At 43.7% G+C, this 18,590-nt stretch overlaps 1 protein-coding gene across 8 annotated transcripts in view; it reads right to left on the bottom strand.

Annotated features, from left to right (window-relative positions):
• Positions 1-18,590, bottom strand: part of FRMD4A (FERM domain containing 4A) — a 434,031-nt gene that overhangs the window by 11,142 nt on the left and 404,299 nt on the right. For all 8 annotated transcript variants that reach the window (XM_081879084.1, XM_081879085.1, XM_081879086.1 and 5 more), the window contains 6 exons: positions 17,024-17,146; positions 11,902-12,130; positions 9,675-9,731; positions 7,786-8,023; positions 5,835-5,999; positions 1,139-1,998 (listed from right to left, as the gene is read on the bottom strand). In XM_081879084.1, the coding sequence (XP_081735210.1) occupies positions 1,139-1,998; positions 5,835-5,999; positions 7,786-8,023; positions 9,675-9,731; positions 11,902-12,130; positions 17,024-17,146 (1,672 nt within the window). The remainder of the gene's footprint in view (positions 1-1,138; positions 1,999-5,834; positions 6,000-7,785; positions 8,024-9,674; positions 9,732-11,901; positions 12,131-17,023; positions 17,147-18,590) is intronic.

The raw sequence follows: 18,590 nt of genomic DNA, 5'->3' as shown, positions 1-18,590 counted from the left end.
TGTCTTCTAAAAGTCTGGTAGTTGTTTTTCTCTTTGGCATCTGGTGGGAGGGCATTCCACAGTGCGGGTGCCACCACCGAGGAGGCCCTCTGCCTGGTTCCCTGTAACTTGGCTTCTCGCAGCGAGGGAACCGCCAGAAGGCCCTTGGAGCTGGACTTCAGTGTCTGGGCAGAACGATAGGAGTGGAGACGCTCCTTCAGGAAGAATTTATTAGAAGAGCATTCTCATCATAATTTGGTAATGAAATCCATTTGCCTTCAATTTTAAATAATAATGCTTAGCATTTATATAGTGCTTTGGAGTGCTCCAAAGGTATGCAACATACCTTCCTATTGTGAGGAGTGGGAGGGCTGGAGCTGAGAGAGAAAGGCTCAGCTGAGACCAGTGAATGAGTCAGTGGCAAAAGGAAGATTTTGAGCAGGCGAGTATCATAGCCATGATTTCAGTGGGGCTTACTCCCAGGTCAACGAGGATAAGATTGCACCTTTGGTTACACCAGTTGCAGCAGTTTTAGATTTCAGTAACAACAGTCGTGTACTTTTTTCATCACCTTTTAAAAACTCATTTGGACTGTCCTTCTGTTGATTCACCCTGCTTCACATGACAAGCGAATAACAAACAGAACTTCTACCTTTATTGCTAAAACCTTTGACCTAACATGCCCCTTCCTCCCCCTACCGGCATTCACCGATAGTGAAAAGCACATATTGTATAACTGTGCCAGTGTTTACCAAATTGCTGATTGGTTGCTGGGGTCATGCTTCTTCTCCTGAATTACAACTGATGACACACTTTACACCTGCGCTTGAAAAGTTTAGAGTCTCAGAGCGCAAGAATTACCCATCCTCAGGAGAGTCCCTGTGTTTCTGCCTGTGTTACTGAAGTTTAGCTCCTGCTTAGAAAGCAACAAGCTCAATACAGTGACTCATGCAGAGACCCACGAATACCCTCCTCTGATTGTGAGTAATTTGGCTGTGTCTTTGTGTTAGGAGTCATTTGATTGCGACGGATGCAGACCTAGGGCTGCTCAGAAGGCCACACCACCAGAGCAGTGAGATGTGGGGGCGGTTTGGTTATGTTGTACATGTGGAACCCCCAGGAATGACTCTTGTATATGGGTACAAATCATCTTCCTCACCTGACGTTGCTTTGCACATCTGAGGCATCCTTGTTACCCTGCTGTGCGCCACGAAGGTGCTTTGAGAGGAGGTGCTGTACTGGGAGCTGCTATCCGACGAAGTGGAGCTAGTGTGCGACAAGCGGCTGTGGTCTTTGTGGGAAGCTGTGGACCGGTGGTACCACAGCCTCAGCTCATCTGACACCATTGTCCTTCCCGACCCCTTCTCGTGACCCTCTCTGCCCAAAGACGGAGTCCTGATGATCTGAGAACGGGAGGGGGTCAGCCTGACGGAGTCCGCTTCCTCCCCATGCCAGTTCTCTTTAAACATTCCCCCCGCCGTGTAGGAGTTAGATGTTTTAAACTGTGCCTTCACGCTGTAGTGTCCCTCCTGGTCATTCTCCAGGCTGCGCACAACCACTGGCGTGGAGCTCCCTTCGATGTAGAGAGGGTACTCCTTGATCCTGTACTGGGAGGACGGCTGGCTCTGGCTGTGCAGATAGAATCCGTGGTGGCCAGTCCCGTTCCTGGCAGCCAGGTTGGGCATGCTTCCTGAATTGGAGGAGACCAGGTTCCCTGCCGACTTGTGTCTCTGCCTCTGCCGTTCCCGGGCTTTGGAGGGGGAATCCTCAGCCAGGGTGGAATAGTTGGCATTCATCTGAGCAGGGTAGTAGTGCTCAGAGCTGGAATGGCTGGTGCAGGAGGAGCAGTCGTCCATTGGGTCAGAGCCATTGCTGCTGCGAGTCCGAGGGGTGTAGAAATCGGGGCTCCCCGTCTCGTTTTCTGACCCAACGAGCTTCCCTTGGGACTCTAAACTGGAGCTTCTGTGTCTAAAGTGCTGTGCTAAACTATGTAACCTAGTAGGGCTGATGTCCACAGACCTGCAAGCACAGAAAAAAGGTTGTAATTATAAACTGCTCCAGTAGTTTTGCCTACAGTTGTGGTGTGGAATGAGTACACTTGTGGTGGCAAAGGAAGGCTAACAGAAAGAGAACAATTAAAGGCTGCCTGACCCTGTGCTATAGGGACTCCAGCCTTTTAGCTGCAGAACGAAGGCAGGATCTCTGAAATCAATTATTCTTTGTAATTGTATCTAACCACAAATTTGGGGTCAGTTCACCATAGCAGAGTTTGCATACAAAAAGACATTGTCATGGTTAACTCTGTAGTTTGTTTGCATAATATCTGAAGAAAATACAGTGGAGTCCTAGGCCTGACAATGTAAAGATGCCGGGACTTCCGGGTTAGCGCCAACGTCTAATGGCGGATTCCCTCCGAGCTCCGGAGGGAATCGGCTCTGCAGGGATCGGGTTCTGCCGCGCCGGCGACGCGGGGACCCTTAGAAACCACAGGCGCAGAAGCCTGTGGACTTGGTGACTCGGCGGGCACCATTTGCGCCCCCCGACCTGCGAAGAAGCCTTTTTAAAGGCTTTGGAACGGGGGACGGGAGCGGCGCGGTGCTGAGAGTCCTCTGCTTCCCCTGCTGAGTGAAGCCGCATGCCATGGACGGAGAGCGCTGACTTTTTCCTGAGAACATTCGGACCAAAAAGCAACAACCCGTGAGTAATATAGAAATTGGACTTAAAAAGGAAATTTTTTTTTGGAATTTGGTACGACCAGGGAAGATACAAAAAGGAAGTCCGTCTCCCCGTCTTGTAGACAACTTAAAGCAAGGGCTAAATAACTAAGGTCGAGAGAATATCTTTTATTGCAACTGAACAAAGTTATTAATTTCATGATTGGACAGTATAAGTAATTTTGCTGGAGGATAAGAGTGGATTTTGAGAGCTGCGTAACCCCCCGGGACCCGGGAGTGATCAGCGAGAGAGCCTGTTGGAAAGATACAGAAGACTTTGACAGCTGTCAAAATTAGCTGTCAAAGTTGAGGAATACAAAGTAACATTGTTTTTGCTGTCTTTGCCAGTTGGATTTGTTACATTTTGGTTATAAATTGTCGAAAAATAAGCTATTTTGTTTTTCGGACTGGAATTAGAAGGATAGTAAATATCTACAATCCCTCTAGAGGGGGATTTGGGACACTGCAAGAATGGCTGGAAGTGGAAAAATACTCACTGAGTTGAACAAGACTTTTTATCTCTTGGGAAAGCTTCAAGAACAAAGTAATATTTTGGCTACAGGGGTCCTGGGACTGAATGAAACAGTAAACAACTTTACTGGAAATGGAAGGGACTTGACCCAAGTCTTTGTCTATGAACCAAAAGCCCCTGTAGCGGAAATAAAAGACTTTGCAGCTGAGCAGGGAAAGAAACTTGACAAATCTGAGAAAGTGGAACAAGTGGAAGAGAAATATGAGGATCTGGAGGGAAAGGAAGGAGGAGTTATAATGTTGCAGAAGGCTAAGGTAGGCCAGAGGCCTGGCAGAAAGGTCACAAAGGAAAATAAGAACTGGATGATGAAGATTTGGCTTGAATTGGAGAAGGAAGAATGGAGAGACTTATTTAGATGGAGACCTGAAGACTTGTGGATTACAAATTTGATTAAGATGGATGTTCGAGCTCTTGGGACATTTAAATTCACGAATTTTTCCAAACATGGAGGCCTGGCCGGAAGAAATATGGACTTTTTGGGGATTGTGCTCCCCCGAGACTTGGGCCTCAATATGAAGGACTATCCAAAGAACCGGCAAAGAGGAACTGAGAGAGACTTAAAAGCCTCTGATGTGAGATCGCCAGGCTGATAGAATATGGACTGTTGGACATTGGTTTGGGGATCGAAACCGGGAAAGAGAGGGTGGGGTTTGATCAATCCAAAGGTTGTATAAATACTTTCTTTGATATTTCTTATTTTGTATCTTTGGTTTGCTATTAATATAAAATTGGGAAATTCGTGGAAGGGAATCTGGGTCAACCTTGGAAAAAAGGGTTTAGGTAGAAGGACTGATATAACAATGAAATAAGGTAAAAACTCAAGAACTTGTTGAACTAACATTTGGAATTGGAATACAAGAAGGGGAGGCGAGAGGAAGTCGTGGGAAATAAGGTATAAGAAGATAAGGACTGAAAGTATACTTGTTTTGTGTTTTTTCTGTCTTTTTGTGTATTTGTTTTATTTGAAACTTCAATAAATATTATATTAAAAAAAAGACAATGTAAAGATGCCACTGGTCACCATCAGCTGGCAGAATTCAGAATACAGGAAGTATGTGAAAGCCTGCATTAAGCATCACAACCAGACAATAATGACACCTCTGGAAGTCCAGGCTAACAGGTGATGTTACACATGGTGACAGCAGGGAATCTTTTGCACTTCTTCCTCTTCTGAAGTAGAGGTTTCACATCCTTTACTTGGGGGGGGGGGGGAATGAGTCAAATTCCCAATGAGAAACCATTAGTGTAAGTCCCTAAGGTGGAGAGATGTGAAAGCTCCATATTGGACAAAATGGGAAGTGCCAATAAATTTAAAACTCATCTATTTCTATGAATTCTCCCATTTGGAGAGGGAAAATAACACATCCACCTAAATTTAATGAGTGGATAAGGTTTCCTTTAGCTCTGCCATTCCACAGGCCCTGAAGCATCTGATGCTGAACACCCATCAAAATCCTACCTAATAACATTTTATTTATGTATTACATTTATATCTCACTCATATGCTTCCCCTTGTACATTCTATAAGAGATACTGACAGGCCCAAGGTCACCCAAGAAGCATCATAGCTGAGTGCAGATGTGATATTGCCTAATAAATACACAAAACCATCCATCCATGCTTCCTTGTTTTTGTAAGCAAATAATCACATTGCTTCCAACATTGTTTAGCTGGATTCCATGACCAAATGTTTTCTAGAACTTGCGAAATGGCATCATGTGAAAACAACTGTGGTAACACTTTTCTGCTATGTGGTACATTTCTTTTTGACCTTTGGCCACTGTCAGTTCCAACTGAACACATATAGAGCACCTGTACCCAGGTAAAACAGCTGTTCAACTTATGTGGGGGAACTTACGTTCCGGGAATCGTGCCTAAAGCCAAAATCACCGAAATAGCAAAAATGACCGAAAGAATCAGAAAGACCAAAATTTAAATAAGGAATGGGGAAAATACATAATTTATCTTAAAAACCATTGGAAACAGCTAAAATCACCAGTAGGATTGGAATAACACTTGTAGTTTAATGAAAAAGGTTTCGATTATTATAAAAGATGTAGGAGGAAATGGTTAACGAAAGGACTCACAAAGGGAAGGAGGGAAGTTCAGGAGATTCTTTGGAATCTTGTTTTTATGTTGGTTGTTGGATAATTGATTGTAAAATTTTAAACTGAAAAACTATATATATATACATATATATTTTAAAAAGCCAAAACCGCTTATAATCAAAACATTGGCTTCAATGGCGGATGGGATTGCTAAAGTCATTCCCCTCTTTATTTCTTTATTGCTATGCATGTAAAGTTGAATGTGCACAAATTAATGAACGCAAGTTGAAGGCATACTGTATGCAACTTTTTGGGATGTGAAGGGATTTCAAGAACATAATTTTAATCTATTTTTCAAACTTGATTTAGCTAAAAGGCTCCTATCCCTCCCCAAAATATCAGAATCTTTCTTTTAGCTGAAACAGAACTGAGGACTGTGAGCAACTCTTGAGCACCCTGATGAAATTTAAGCAGGCTTTAGGAATTCCAGGCTCCATATTTAACATTTGGTAGGGGGTGGGAGAAGAGAAGCTGAGGACCTACTGGACTGGGAGAACTTACCTAGTGGAATGCACATAATGTGGACTGCGTACCCGTAGATCTGGTGTTGTTGGCATGCTGGACTGGGAGTTCCAATGGGGCAGATTCCGAATGGGGCTGTTTTGTAGGGAGTTGCTCCCTCCACCTTCTGCACAACTCCCAGTGCTGGGAAGCCGCTTGTGACTGCTGCACACAAAAGGAAACACAGTGATCAGGGCAGCGTTCTTTATGCAGCTTTTATACTTTATTACATGGGCATATGAGAAAACCATAAGCGTTTTTGGGTACGACGACAATTCTCATTTCTTAAGTCTAGCAGACTTGACAGGTCCTATTTCAGCAGCCCAGTGCGACTCTTCTTACAGCTGGGGAGTGAGATGAGAGAGAGGGGGTTGCCTGACGTTATCTAGAGGCTGGCAAAAGTGCAATTTACTCAAGGGAATTCTGGGCTCACTGTTCATGCTTTTAGACATTACTACACTAACTTTCTGCTAAATTACTCTGCATTGCTCCTTTTTTAACAACAATAAGCTAAAGCACAAATAATGTGCCAAATAAAGCACAGGAAGCCCTGGAAGACACAGAGAGGATCCCATTGCGCAACTTCTTATTGCAACAGTTGCCCCTTGGACCGACTTCTCCCTCCTGGTGCCCTATAGATGTTGTGGGGCTCCAGCTCCCATAGGCTTCAGCCAGCCTGGCCAATCAGCAGGGATGACAGGTGTTGTCATCCCACAACACCTGGAGGCTACCAGACTATTGCTGCTGCTGCTGTTGCTGCTGTATTGTGTTGCCTAAGCAGCTGTAAATATGTATTCAGTGAGTGCTATTTTTGTTTTGCTATTTGGGAGTGGCGGCCATTATTATTATTAATTTACCTGCCCTTCACCTTAAGCTCCCATGGTGGCTTATAACAATTAAAGCACAGCATTAAAAACAGTTTAAAACAACTTGCAATCACAGAAATAAGGTGGGTCCTAAAAATACACACCTCAAGTGTCAAAAGCCAGGGTAAAGTTGCAAAATGAAGATGCCAGACTTACCTCTGCAATAAGAGGACTCCATAGCTTAGGGCAGAGCTTTCCAAACTTTTCATGTTGCTGACACACTTTGGAAACATGCATCATCTCACAGCACAGCAATTCAGTTTTACTAGCAAACCAGAGGTTAAACTAACCCTTTTCCAGGCCTGGGCACACAGTTTGGAAAGCTCTAGCTTAGGGGCTGCCATAGGGAAGGGCCTCTCTTGGGCCACCACAAGATGGCCCCTCCGCCAATGTAAATACCCAAGAGGACCTGTAGGCAAGTCTTTCGGATATCTGGGGCCTGGGGTTGTTTATGGCTTTAAACATTAGCACGAGCACCTTGAATTAAGCACCTTCCATCATGGAGATGCAGAGGCATTAGCCAAATCAACTATGTTTTGCATTGAGGTGCTGTTTCCTCAGGTGTCTTCATCAGAGCTACTTCCACAGCTGAAGAAGCAAGCTGCAGTTTATTACCTTAGTTGTACCTTTGTTTTCCAACAGCTTTGTTCTCGAATGTTTTGGTTCCCAAACGATGCAAACCCGGAAGTGACTGTTCCGGTTTGCAAACTATTTTTGGAAGCTGAACATCCAGCGGTGCTTCAGTGGCTTCAGCAGCTTCTGATTGAATACCTGGATGGCAGCTTCCGATTGAAGCCATGCTTTGGTTTCTGAACAGTTTGGAAGTCAAATGGACTTCCGGAACGGATTACGTTCGACTTCCAGGGTACGACTGTACTACTTTGCAGTGACTAACCTCTTTGGCTTTTGGGAACTGCTGAAGAAACTTCTGGGAATGTGGGGTCCCTTCCAACTCTGCAGTTCTATGAGTCTAAGTATCCCACTGCACATCCATGAAATTTGCTTACAAAGCCTTGGTCGTCCCCCCCCCCCCTTATAAATGGGTGCTGCATGATAAGGAAATGTCTTTCTCCATTATGACTAACCTGGAATGGCTGTGTGAAGAGCGCTTCTTGACCTTCTCATAGGGTTCATCCAAGGATGACTCACTCCACATCTTGGGCTTGAGGGGGGACTTGTCATAGTCCTTCTTCTGATAGTGCACCTGCCTGAGTCCCTCCAGGGACTGCGGAGGAGCTGGTCTATTATGCAACGGGGGACGGGGAGGGAGTCCTTTGTGAGGGGACTGTAAAGGGGATATCGTGCTGGTAACCTGAGTGTCTTCTGAAATGGGGAAAAAGAGGAAAACTAAAGGACAGGAACACTATTTTGTTTAAATACTTTTTGCATGGCCTTTTAGAAGATGAGAGGCCCGTGTCTCAAGGAGCTTACAATTAAAAAGATTGATACAGGTGTAAAGAGGTAGAATATATGTTCATTTTAAGGCCTTTTTTTAGGCTTACATTTAATTGTGGTTTTAAATTGCTCTGTTGTATTTTTTATATAAGCTGCTTTGAGCATAGTCAAGTAGTATGGCATCTGTATTTTAGTTATGCATACGATTTATATACATATACCTAAAAAAAGGCCTTAAAATTCAACAGTCAAGTAATACATGAGTTCAAGACAGCTCTTCATATCACCAATCTCCAAATGCCAGTCAGAATAAAAGAGTTTTGCAATTCTTTTGAGAAACAATGAGGGAAGAGTTAATTCCGATCTACCCAGGGAGGTTCTGCCAAAGCTTTGGGTCAGTTGCAGTGAACACCCTGCTTCTTGCTGCTGCTGTCTTCAGCCTTGCTAGATGGAAAGCGTTCATCCCCATACTCTACACCACCATTTTGTATTACCCATAAAACCCTCGATCCAGCACCCAAGTGATCTTTACTGAACAGCACATGGGCAGATTCCCTAGCAGAAGGTTGACGTAGTTGGGTTTGACAGATCATTTACTTGGAACATCTTCTGAGACTGAAGCTGGCCCACCTCCCACCTCTCTTCTCCTCAGGAAGTGCTGAAAGCCTGCAGTTCAGAGGTGAGGGAGAGCCTTCATCAGGCAAGCCTTGCCCTACCCTCTGGTCTCGGCTTCTCAATTTGTATTGTATTACTTTATGTACCGTGGCTTGCCATTGTTTTATGAATTATAGTTTAGAAATTATTTACTGTTGAGTGGATTTCTGTTTAACTTTTATATGTTATTATTATTATTTAATACTATTCTAATGATTGTTGAATGTTACTTTTTTGATGTAGGTTGCCTGTTTTAAAGTTGTTTTATTATCACATTTTGTATTGCATTAGATTGTCATAAGATGTACATTTTTTGTTTCTTCAGCTTGTAAACCACCTTGAGTATTGTAAGATAGAAAGATGGTATACAAATTAAAAATGATGATGATGATGATGGGTATGTTTTTCAGTGCAGCAAAATACCCACAAGTGACAGTATAATATCATTCTACAAGGGGTGTGGCGTCTGCTTGAACTTTTGGTTGCAGGAAATTGTGCCTACTTTTCAGTTGAAAAAGGTTATTTGGATATTTGGGTAGTGACTGCTCAAAATAAAATCATCCCAAACTATCTTGGAAATGTTACTTTAAACAAAAACAATTTTAAGTGAGGTGGGCTCAGAGAAAAACATATAGTACAGGATTCTCCAGGAAGATTATATAGACAGGAGAGAGTCCTGGAAGTCTTACTACAGTTGCAAAAATGAGTTCTTACAGCCTTAGGCGATGATCCAGCCAAAGCCAAGTACATTTAAGTCCCACTGATGTTAAGGCAGAGATAGATGTACTTTAAACTTCTCCCACTAAAACCAATGAGAAGTGTTGAGCTTTGACAGGATTCTGCCCCAACTCCTTTGACACAACACAAGCTTCTTTTTTCAGCAGAGACATAAAATACAATATATTGCAATGAATGCTGTACATACCATCCTCCAGAACGAGAGCGTCCGAGAGTGAACTGTCCTCACTGGCAATATTTCCATCTGTCAGGTGAAAACACATACGGAGGTTACTGTGTAGCTCCATGGTGTGGTGAAGCCCAGCATGATTTCCACAGCAGTAATCCACTCATGTCAGGCCATAAGAACAGCTCTGCTGATCCAGCATGCTTTCCCCATTAATATGCTTCCATGGACCTCACACGCAGAGCAGGTAAGGATCAGCTCCTGCATGTTTGGCAGCAACTGATATTCAGAGGAATACTGCCCTTGAAATGTTCCCTTTTGTTGCTATGCAGGCCTTAAGAAGCATATCTTCCCTGAATCTGCCCCTTTAAATACCCATTTAGAAGCTATAGAAAGTGACCATTGCCACATCTTGTAGCAGCTGATTCCATGTTTTAATTCCTTGCATTTATTTTGTCCTAAGTGGACTGTCCTTCCATTTTTCTGTGTGATTCTGAGTTAATCTAGCATTATGAGTAAGGGAGACATTTTGCTGTCTCTCCACTTTCCTGCTGTTCATGACTTCAGAATTCAGCTGTTTCCTAGCTAAGAAGTCCCAATTGCTGTTGTGTGTCTTCATAAGGGAAATTTTGGGTTCCTTGTTATACACCTTTTCCAGCTCTATTATATCCTTTTTAAGATGGGATACAAACGGTACACAGTATCCCAAGTGTGATTGCACCAGTGACTGATATAAAGGCATTATGGTCCCGCTACCTGAACAAAATGTGTTTACATCATGAGTTGATGATTTCCTTTGATCCCTATGGGAAATTTTCTAATGCGTTCTGAACCACAGAATTTTGACCCTAAAATGATGAGAAAATCTCCTGAAACCTGGCAGAAGGCAAACAAGGAAGGGAAAAAATGCTCTCTTATTTGTCTGATCTCTCACCCTCCTTCCCAGCATGGTTTCTGGTGTGGACAGCAAAGTACAAAAAAGTAAGGCTTCTCTACAGCTGCTTATTTGTTTACAGTACTGCGCAAGGGGTGTATATAGCGAGGTTTATATCTGAGGTGTATATAGCGAGGTTTTGGTACCAATTCCTCGTGTTTGGATAAGTGAATTTTCATATAATGAGCATTTGTATAACAGGACCTGAGTATAATCACTAATGTGAAATTTGCCCTTTTCAAACCCCCCCCCCCAATCCCTTCTCCGGAAAGAACCAGCTAGAGCCCAACATTTTGTTGTTGTTGTTTAGTTGTTTAGTCGTGTCCGACTCTTTGTGACCCCATGAATCAGAGCACGCCAGGCACTCCCGTCTTCCACTGCCTCCCGCAGTTTGGTCAGACTCATGTTTGTAGCTAATGTTTGTAGCCCAACATTAGCCCTTTTATTTATTTATTTCACCAATTTTTCCACTGTTTAACACTTTAGCCTCAAAGCAGTGTTTAGCTTGAGCACATGAAGACTAAAAGTAAGGAGAAACAGAGGCATGCACACCTAGTATGGTAGGTGTGGTCATTCCATCTCAATTTTCTTGTGTTGAGCAGGAAGATCTGAAGGGGGCTTTTAATGAAGTACATTTAGTTTAGAAGACGTATCTGGAATCCTGCCCCATCAGGATTACTTATTGCGAGGATGCAATTACTTATTACCACTGTATTTACGTGAATCTAATGCACAGCCTAATTTTTATGATGTAATTTGAACAAAAAAGGTGCAAATATGGTACTTAAGCATGCTCAGCTAAATGCACTTAGAAAGCCTCTGAAGTGAAGGTGGTGCAGCATGGGGGGCATGGAGGGGGCTTGCATGCCACTGCCCCTACCCGACTTTAAGCCCTTGTGCATTCAGACTGAACGCCTGGAGAGGGCTGATGCCCCTGCCCCAAAGTACATAGCACTGCATACTCGCTTACGTTTCAATGTCATTTACCACTTTCCTTTTAACCTGCGCACACATTTCTTAACAGTATCCATTAACTGAAATTTGTCTGTGAAAGGGTCTGAAGACACAACTTCCGATATGGAAGCTGAGGATCCAGGTGTGGCATGAAGAGCAGTCTGCCTGGCGCTCACCTATCAAAGTGCTGAAGTTTCATGGGAAGTTGAGGTTAGGAAGAAATATTTGTATACTCCTTCCAGAAACCCACTTCCTCATCAGTTCCTTGGGAAGCATTGTCTTCTCCCGAGCAACCCCCCCACCCCCAAATGATCATCAGGAAGAAAGATCAGAGTATCATGAAGTTTGGGTTCTGTTTACCATCTATGATCAAGGAGGCTCTTTGTGTTGGCTTCTTTCCAGATTTGATACGGTACTCGTTGATGGCATTTTCAATCTCCTGAAGTTTCTTCAGTGCATTCAGGTAGGAGGTTTTCCTTTGTTTTTTCAGCTTCTTGCTGACATTTGGGTCGCTGGCTAGGCGTCGGGCAGCTTCCGTGATTTGGGACTGAATGGCAAATTCTCTCTCCAAGCGTTCCAGTTCAGCTTCCTGTCCAACAAGAAAGAGGCTTGTGGCTGTCAGTGCCTTAGCCATGGAGCATGGAAGAACAGAAGAAGAAGAAGAACCTTGCTGGGTCAGGCCAAAAGCCCTCCAGGTCCACCACTGCTCCCACAGAGACCAGCCAAGAGGACTATGAGGCTGCCTATGCTTCTGTAGGTGCAAAGTGTAGCAGCTTACCAACAGTACATCTGATCACGGGCAAGTTTGGCTGGTGTATACTGGGGAGATTTACAAAGCAACAGCTTTCTTCTATGTTACATACCACAATGGCGCTACTAAAACAACTTTAGTTCATGTTGCTCAGTCTTGTGGATTTTAGTAGTATTACACAAAATAAGTCAGTCAGATTGTGCATCCATAGCAGTGAGCAGAGGAGGAATGACCCCTGGGAGGAGCACAGAGAGAAGAAACGCCCTGGTGCATCTGCAGCAGCACAACCGGATGCCTTCCTCTGCCCCGCCTGCAACAAAACATGTCTCTCCCATATTGGTCTCACAGCCACAGCAGGCGCTGCAACCTTCCAACAGTTGATTCACCCCCAAAGGCACACACCTCCATTGTCTCCCAGGACAGATGGATGCCAACACCACAAATAAGTAATGAAAAGTAGTTATGAACGTCCTATCTTGTCACTACAATGAACTGGGGGGCGGGGGGAACACAACAATGATGATGACATCCATTTGACATAGCAAGGAGCATTCCCCTTCATCCACTCACATGGTTCCTCACAGAATTCTACCAGAGTGGTGCAGAATCAAACCACAGAGAAATGGCTGCACCAATCTGATAATGTATAAATTGGACCTTGGGAATCACAGCATTACAATCTTGACATTCCTGGGTCTTTCTTCCATGGAATTTGCTAATTCAAAGTTGTGTAGTAAGACAATTGTGTGTTAACTGAGAAGTGAGCTGCACTTTTTCTTGGAGCATATGCACATGGTTTTCTGTAAGAAAAACTCAATGTGCAAGTTCCTGTGCATGTGTTGGGGCTCTGGGTGATCAGGACACCTGCACACCTGGAAGTCCTGATTCCATCCATACAGTCCCCATATATCAGCAGCATCTTGTGGGTTGCTGTTGCCTTACAGACAATTGTGCATAATGTGCAGTTACTTTAGGAAGCAGATGCAGAGTAGGCCTTGCTCCCCAGGGAACACACAGTTGACCTTCACATGAATAACACACACATAGAGCTAGTGTCGGCACTGAACACCACAGTAAATATTTGACGACAACTCACAACCAGTCAGAAGGACAAGTTACACTGTAAAATCATACATGTGTTTCATGTACTCGCACAAACATGGAATCTCATGGAGAGGACTCTTTGTCTTTTAAAAACAAGTTTCTATCCCCGAGCGCTGGGAGGAAGGCACTAAATGGGGAAAAATCATCTGTTAGAGGCTAGGAATTAAAACCATCAATAGATAATCCTTCCATATTTTGCAAAAGTTCAGTTTCTTCCTGCAGCATTTTTGTCCCTTCCCCACAGAAGAATGAATCTAGTGGTCTATTTTATTATTTTCTATTTGCTATACTACTGAGGTTTCCATCAGAAGAATCTAAACTGCCTCGTATTAACTGGAGGCTATATATATAGCAGCAGCAGCAGCAGCAGCAGGGACATCAGAGAGCTGAGGAGAGGAGCTTTAACATCCTGTTCCTCCGCCATCTCTCTTGGCTGCCTCAGCAGCAAGCAGGGAGCCAAGCACCACACTCTGTTTGGCCCAGGCAAGAAAAAACCTCACCCCTGAGAGATGGTGGCATCTACACTTTGGGGAGGCTCTTTTCCTCAGGCTTGTCTTAGGTCCACAAAGGACGGCTCCAGTAGAAACACCAGAGAGCTGGGAAGGGGGCCTTTAAGATGACATTCCCCCAGCATCTCCCGTGGTTGTTGCACCACAGAGATTAAGCTAATAGTTTTGTGTTCAGTTGCATACGCTTTGCACTGAATGGCATAACCTGTTGTAAGCAACTCTGGGGTTTATTCAGAGAGCAAGAGGCATGGCATGAATCTTTGAAAGAAATATATATTGCAGCTAGCAAAATGTTCATTATGTCAGCAGATGGTCTATGAAAGTCTTGTTTATTGCACAGCTCCCCCTGAGTGCAGAGTATGTGTGCTCTCTGGCACCTGGGACAATGAGGGCTGGGCCACCCAGTGTAGGAACAGTATTGCCCTTGCTGCAACTGGGTCCCAAGAGCAGCACCTCATCTTTGCCTCCAGTGGTGAATTTTCACTTTTACTGGATAAATTAAAAGTGTGTATTTTGAGGAGGAGGGTATACCTGCCCCTGGCGGCCCTAACGGTTAAGAACCAAGCCTGTTCCTGCCAACATAACCCTGTCCTGGGTTCTAGTTCTAAAGCAGCCTTCCTCAACTTGTGCCCTCCAGATGTTTTGGACCACATCTCCCATCCCCCAGCCAGCACAAGGAAACGCTGGGAACTAGCTATCATATGCTCTATGGAGAGAGATTGTCTATCTCTGTCAATCAGTGCCACAGTCACCGAAGAAGCCACACTGCTGTGAACTAATCTCTCTTCAAGACAATATGTCTCTCTGAAGTATTCATTCTGGACATCTTGGCTTAAAAATCTCCTTTGCTGTCAGTGATGAATCACCACTACTTTAAATCCATAGCTACAGTTCTCACAATGCTACAGACTGAATGGCTGTTGTGTATGTGTGGGTTTTTTTAGAAAGAGTTTTTGCTTTGAAGCTTTCATCAGCTCTGTCAACACTGAATTTATTAAATGTGTACTCAACACTATATTTTAAGACTCAGATCCTGATCTGCCGCCTCACCACAGAAAATCTCCCACAACAGCCAGGGAAGGCAGCAGATGAAAGGCACTGTTAAAAATGAATGCATTTGATGTATGATTTTTTAATGGCCCAGTCTTATCAACCAAGCCTGCCACTTTCCCATGTGGATCATCTGCTGGGGCTGTTACCACATTAAGAAGAGGGAAAGTATCAGCTCACTCTGTTGCTGGCTGTGCATACAGCAGGATTGGCAGCCAGTCATGATTCTTGACAAGTATACCCAGATGGGACATGTGTTTACCAACATGGATTTGCCATAGTATTACTTTACAGTTTCACACAGAACATTTAAAATTACCTAGGAATACACCTAAACATGTAATGAGTGGTCCTTACAATCAAAAGGCATGAGGCACAATTATAGATATTTGAGGTGCTCATTCTTTGCAAATTCTGATACAAACTGACCTGACACTCACCTTCTGGACCAGAACTCAGTTATCCTTCAGATTTCACACTTCATTTAATTTAGTGGTGCAATTCTTGGCTCAAAAAACATACCCAAATGTGTTTGAAAATGGATGTTTCTGAATTTTTGTGTGGATTTCATGAACAGAGCAGACTTCTGAATAAACACATATGAAAACGACACTAGATAGATTGGTGCCTCCCTAGATACAACCTTCCTTTCCATGCCCTAGTTAGGAAAGCAAAAAAGCACAGCTCGCCATGCTGGGAAATGTCTGGTTATTCACACCTAACTTTTAAAAAATGCTTAGCTGAATGTAGGAACGCTAAAAAATATACTCCGACACTAGGGTCTCAGAATGTCCCCAAAACTATCACTCCCAAGGTTTCAGTGGGGGGGGGAGCAGCAGAAGCACCTGCCCAGCGGCTCTGCTTTACTCCCCGCGGCAGCTTCTTCGGAGACAGCCATGACAATAAAACCAGCTTGAAACTATTTAAACCAGTTGTGCCAAAGTGTCTGCCTCATACTACTGAGGAAAAGTTCATTAACACGAATCACTGTTCTGCTGTAGTAAATTAACTCTGAATGAAGTCTCTCCTAATGAAGACTAAACAAGTCACTACAACGTACCATTATCTGAGTTATTTTCTATGTAAAGAGCATGTCTATCCAGTGTCATTCACTGGAAAATTCCTCTTGGCACACGATAGGGACATCCTGTTTCAACAGAATGCATGGCCTTTCCAAGTCACTAGTCTAGACAAGTACTTTCTCTTCATTTATATGCTAATTAGTGTGGTGGACAGAATGTTGGGCTTTGAGCAGGGAGACCCAAGTTGCTGTGTTCATGTGAAACATTGCCCCCACCCCTATCAAAAAGGTGGTTCTGTCTGTTCCATAAGTCAAATTAGGGTTAAATGTGGATAAAGGTAAAGGTAAAGGGACCCCTGACCGTTAGGTCCAGTCACGGACGACTCTGGGGTTGCGGCACTCATCTCGCTTTACTGGCTGAGGGAGCCGGCATACAGCTTCTGGGTCATGTGGCCGGCATGACTAAGCTGCTTCTGACGAACAAGAGCAGCGCACGGAAACGCCGTTTACCTTCCGCCGGAGTGGTACCTATTTATCTACTTGCACTTTGACGTGCTTTCGAACTACTAGGTGGGCAGGAGCAGGGACCGAGCAACGGGAGCTCACCCCATCGTGGGGATTCGAACTGCTGACCTTCTGACTGGCAAGCCCTAGGCTCTATGGTTTAGACCACAGCGCTACCCACATTCCATTAAATGTGGATAGGACTGGGCAAATCATTAAATTACCACACATCAGCCCAAACATGAAAAAGAGCTATTGCTCCAAAAGTCACTATCCAAAAAGCAAGCAATTCATAATCTTTCACAGTCATAATGTGCCCTAGGAATATCAAGACAACAAAATAATCAGGAATGCCCTATAATAAAAAGACCACAAATTCTATTCAACGTTAGTATCAAATTTAAAGAGCACAAAGGGAGGATAATTCCAGTAAGTGATTTACTCAGTCCATCTTTCCAGATCCTGGCACAGGCTAAATGCTGGTGTTTTAATTTAATAGTGCAAAAGAGAAACAGAAAGTCTAAATCTGAAAGCAATCCTCACCTCTCCTTTTGGTAGTATTTTCTGTTCATCCAGTTTAAAGGAAGTACCTATTCTTCTACGCACAATTGGGGGCTCTTCCCCTGGGTCAAGGGGATATTCTCTTGGCAATTTTCCTGTAAGCTCCTGCAAAGGTAAATAAAACATTAGACGTTAGCTGTGTGTTGTGCACATGCACCAAGTTGATTTTATCTAGACGCGCAATAGCATTTCACAAATATTGTCTTTAAATAACCAATATTGCATTTTTTTTTCTGGTTGAAGGACACACAGTTGATTCTTTCTGGGTGTGTTTATTCACTTTTGTGAAAGATCCTCTGAAGAACGGTAGTTGAGCCACATGCTTTGTCATCTCTGACCAGAAGAGAATGTGAAACTGGAAAGTAAAAGTTACTTTTGGTTAATAATCTGTCAAGCTTTCTGAGATTACTTCATTGAAGAAGCCATGTTGCTGTCTTGGAACTCCCTATACAGAACTCCTACAAAGTCTCACCTCTCTTCTGTCAATTCCCTGCTCAAAACCTCTCTCTTCTGTGGCTTAACTTCTTAGTCATCACCCTCAATTCAAACAAATCCTAAGAGTGCATAATTGCATCGACTTTCACCCTTCTTGCCCTGTGCCTCATCTCTCTTTCTTATGTCACCCGATCTTTTGTTGAAATTAAGAGCAAACATTCCTTGGGCAGGAGATTGTTGTAAAGCAAGAGACAGATTTTACTATATTGGTCAAAATCTGTACAGTTTCTACGACACCAGAGAGTTTAAACTGTTGGACTGGCAGAGCACTGGACACCTGCTGGTTTCACAAGCTCCAACGATTAGTTTCACAGCATTTCGCTATTTGTTGGCACTTTGAGGCTGTGCCTTTCCCTGCACCATTTGATTTCAAACTCTGCAAGCCTGAACAGGTTCCATCAGTGACTGTGACAGGATTGTGACATCAGGTGATTGACAGGTGGGCAGATCTACCCACCTGCCAAACTTGGCCCACAGGGGGTAGGGGGGAGATGATAATCTGACCCCTCACCCCTGCTCTAAACAAACATTTTGTAGTAATAGAAGTAGTGGCAGTAAAACAATTGCTGCATCATATTTACCTGCTGAATATCATTTTGTCAAGTTTCATGTGATGATTTTTTTTTTATTTATTGGCAATTTTGATCCACTACCAAATTATTCCATGGTGGAATGAAAGAGTCATTTGGACAGATTAGTCTAAAATAACAAGGTGGATCCTTCACATTTAACAACTTTTTTAAAAAGGTAATTGGCATTACCTTTAGCACAAACATTGTTGCTTGTTTGCAGTGTGAAGAGCAAAGGCACGGAGCTGTCTAAAGAAAGAGAGATGATGGCCCTGGAGCAGGGAAAAGGCTCTGTGCCAAGGAGGGATAATGTTGTGCACTAGCTGCAACACCAGCACTGAGAGAGTCCAAAATCCCCAGCCTTCTGCAAAAACTATCCAGGCAAGTGGCAGGCAAGCGAAGTTCCAGACAACCTCCTGCTTGCTGCCCCGACCCTGATTCTCAGTGGAGCTTTTCTCCTTTCTTCAGGTCACTGAGAAAGGAGA

The sequence above is a fragment of the Podarcis erhardii genome (assembly GCF_964252035.2).
Source record: "Podarcis erhardii genome assembly, chromosome: 10".
Lineage (NCBI taxonomy): Eukaryota > Metazoa > Chordata > Lepidosauria > Squamata > Lacertidae > Podarcis > Podarcis erhardii.
The sequence above is the reverse complement of the archived record's forward strand: the minus strand, read 5'-3'. Positions and strand labels throughout refer to the sequence as shown.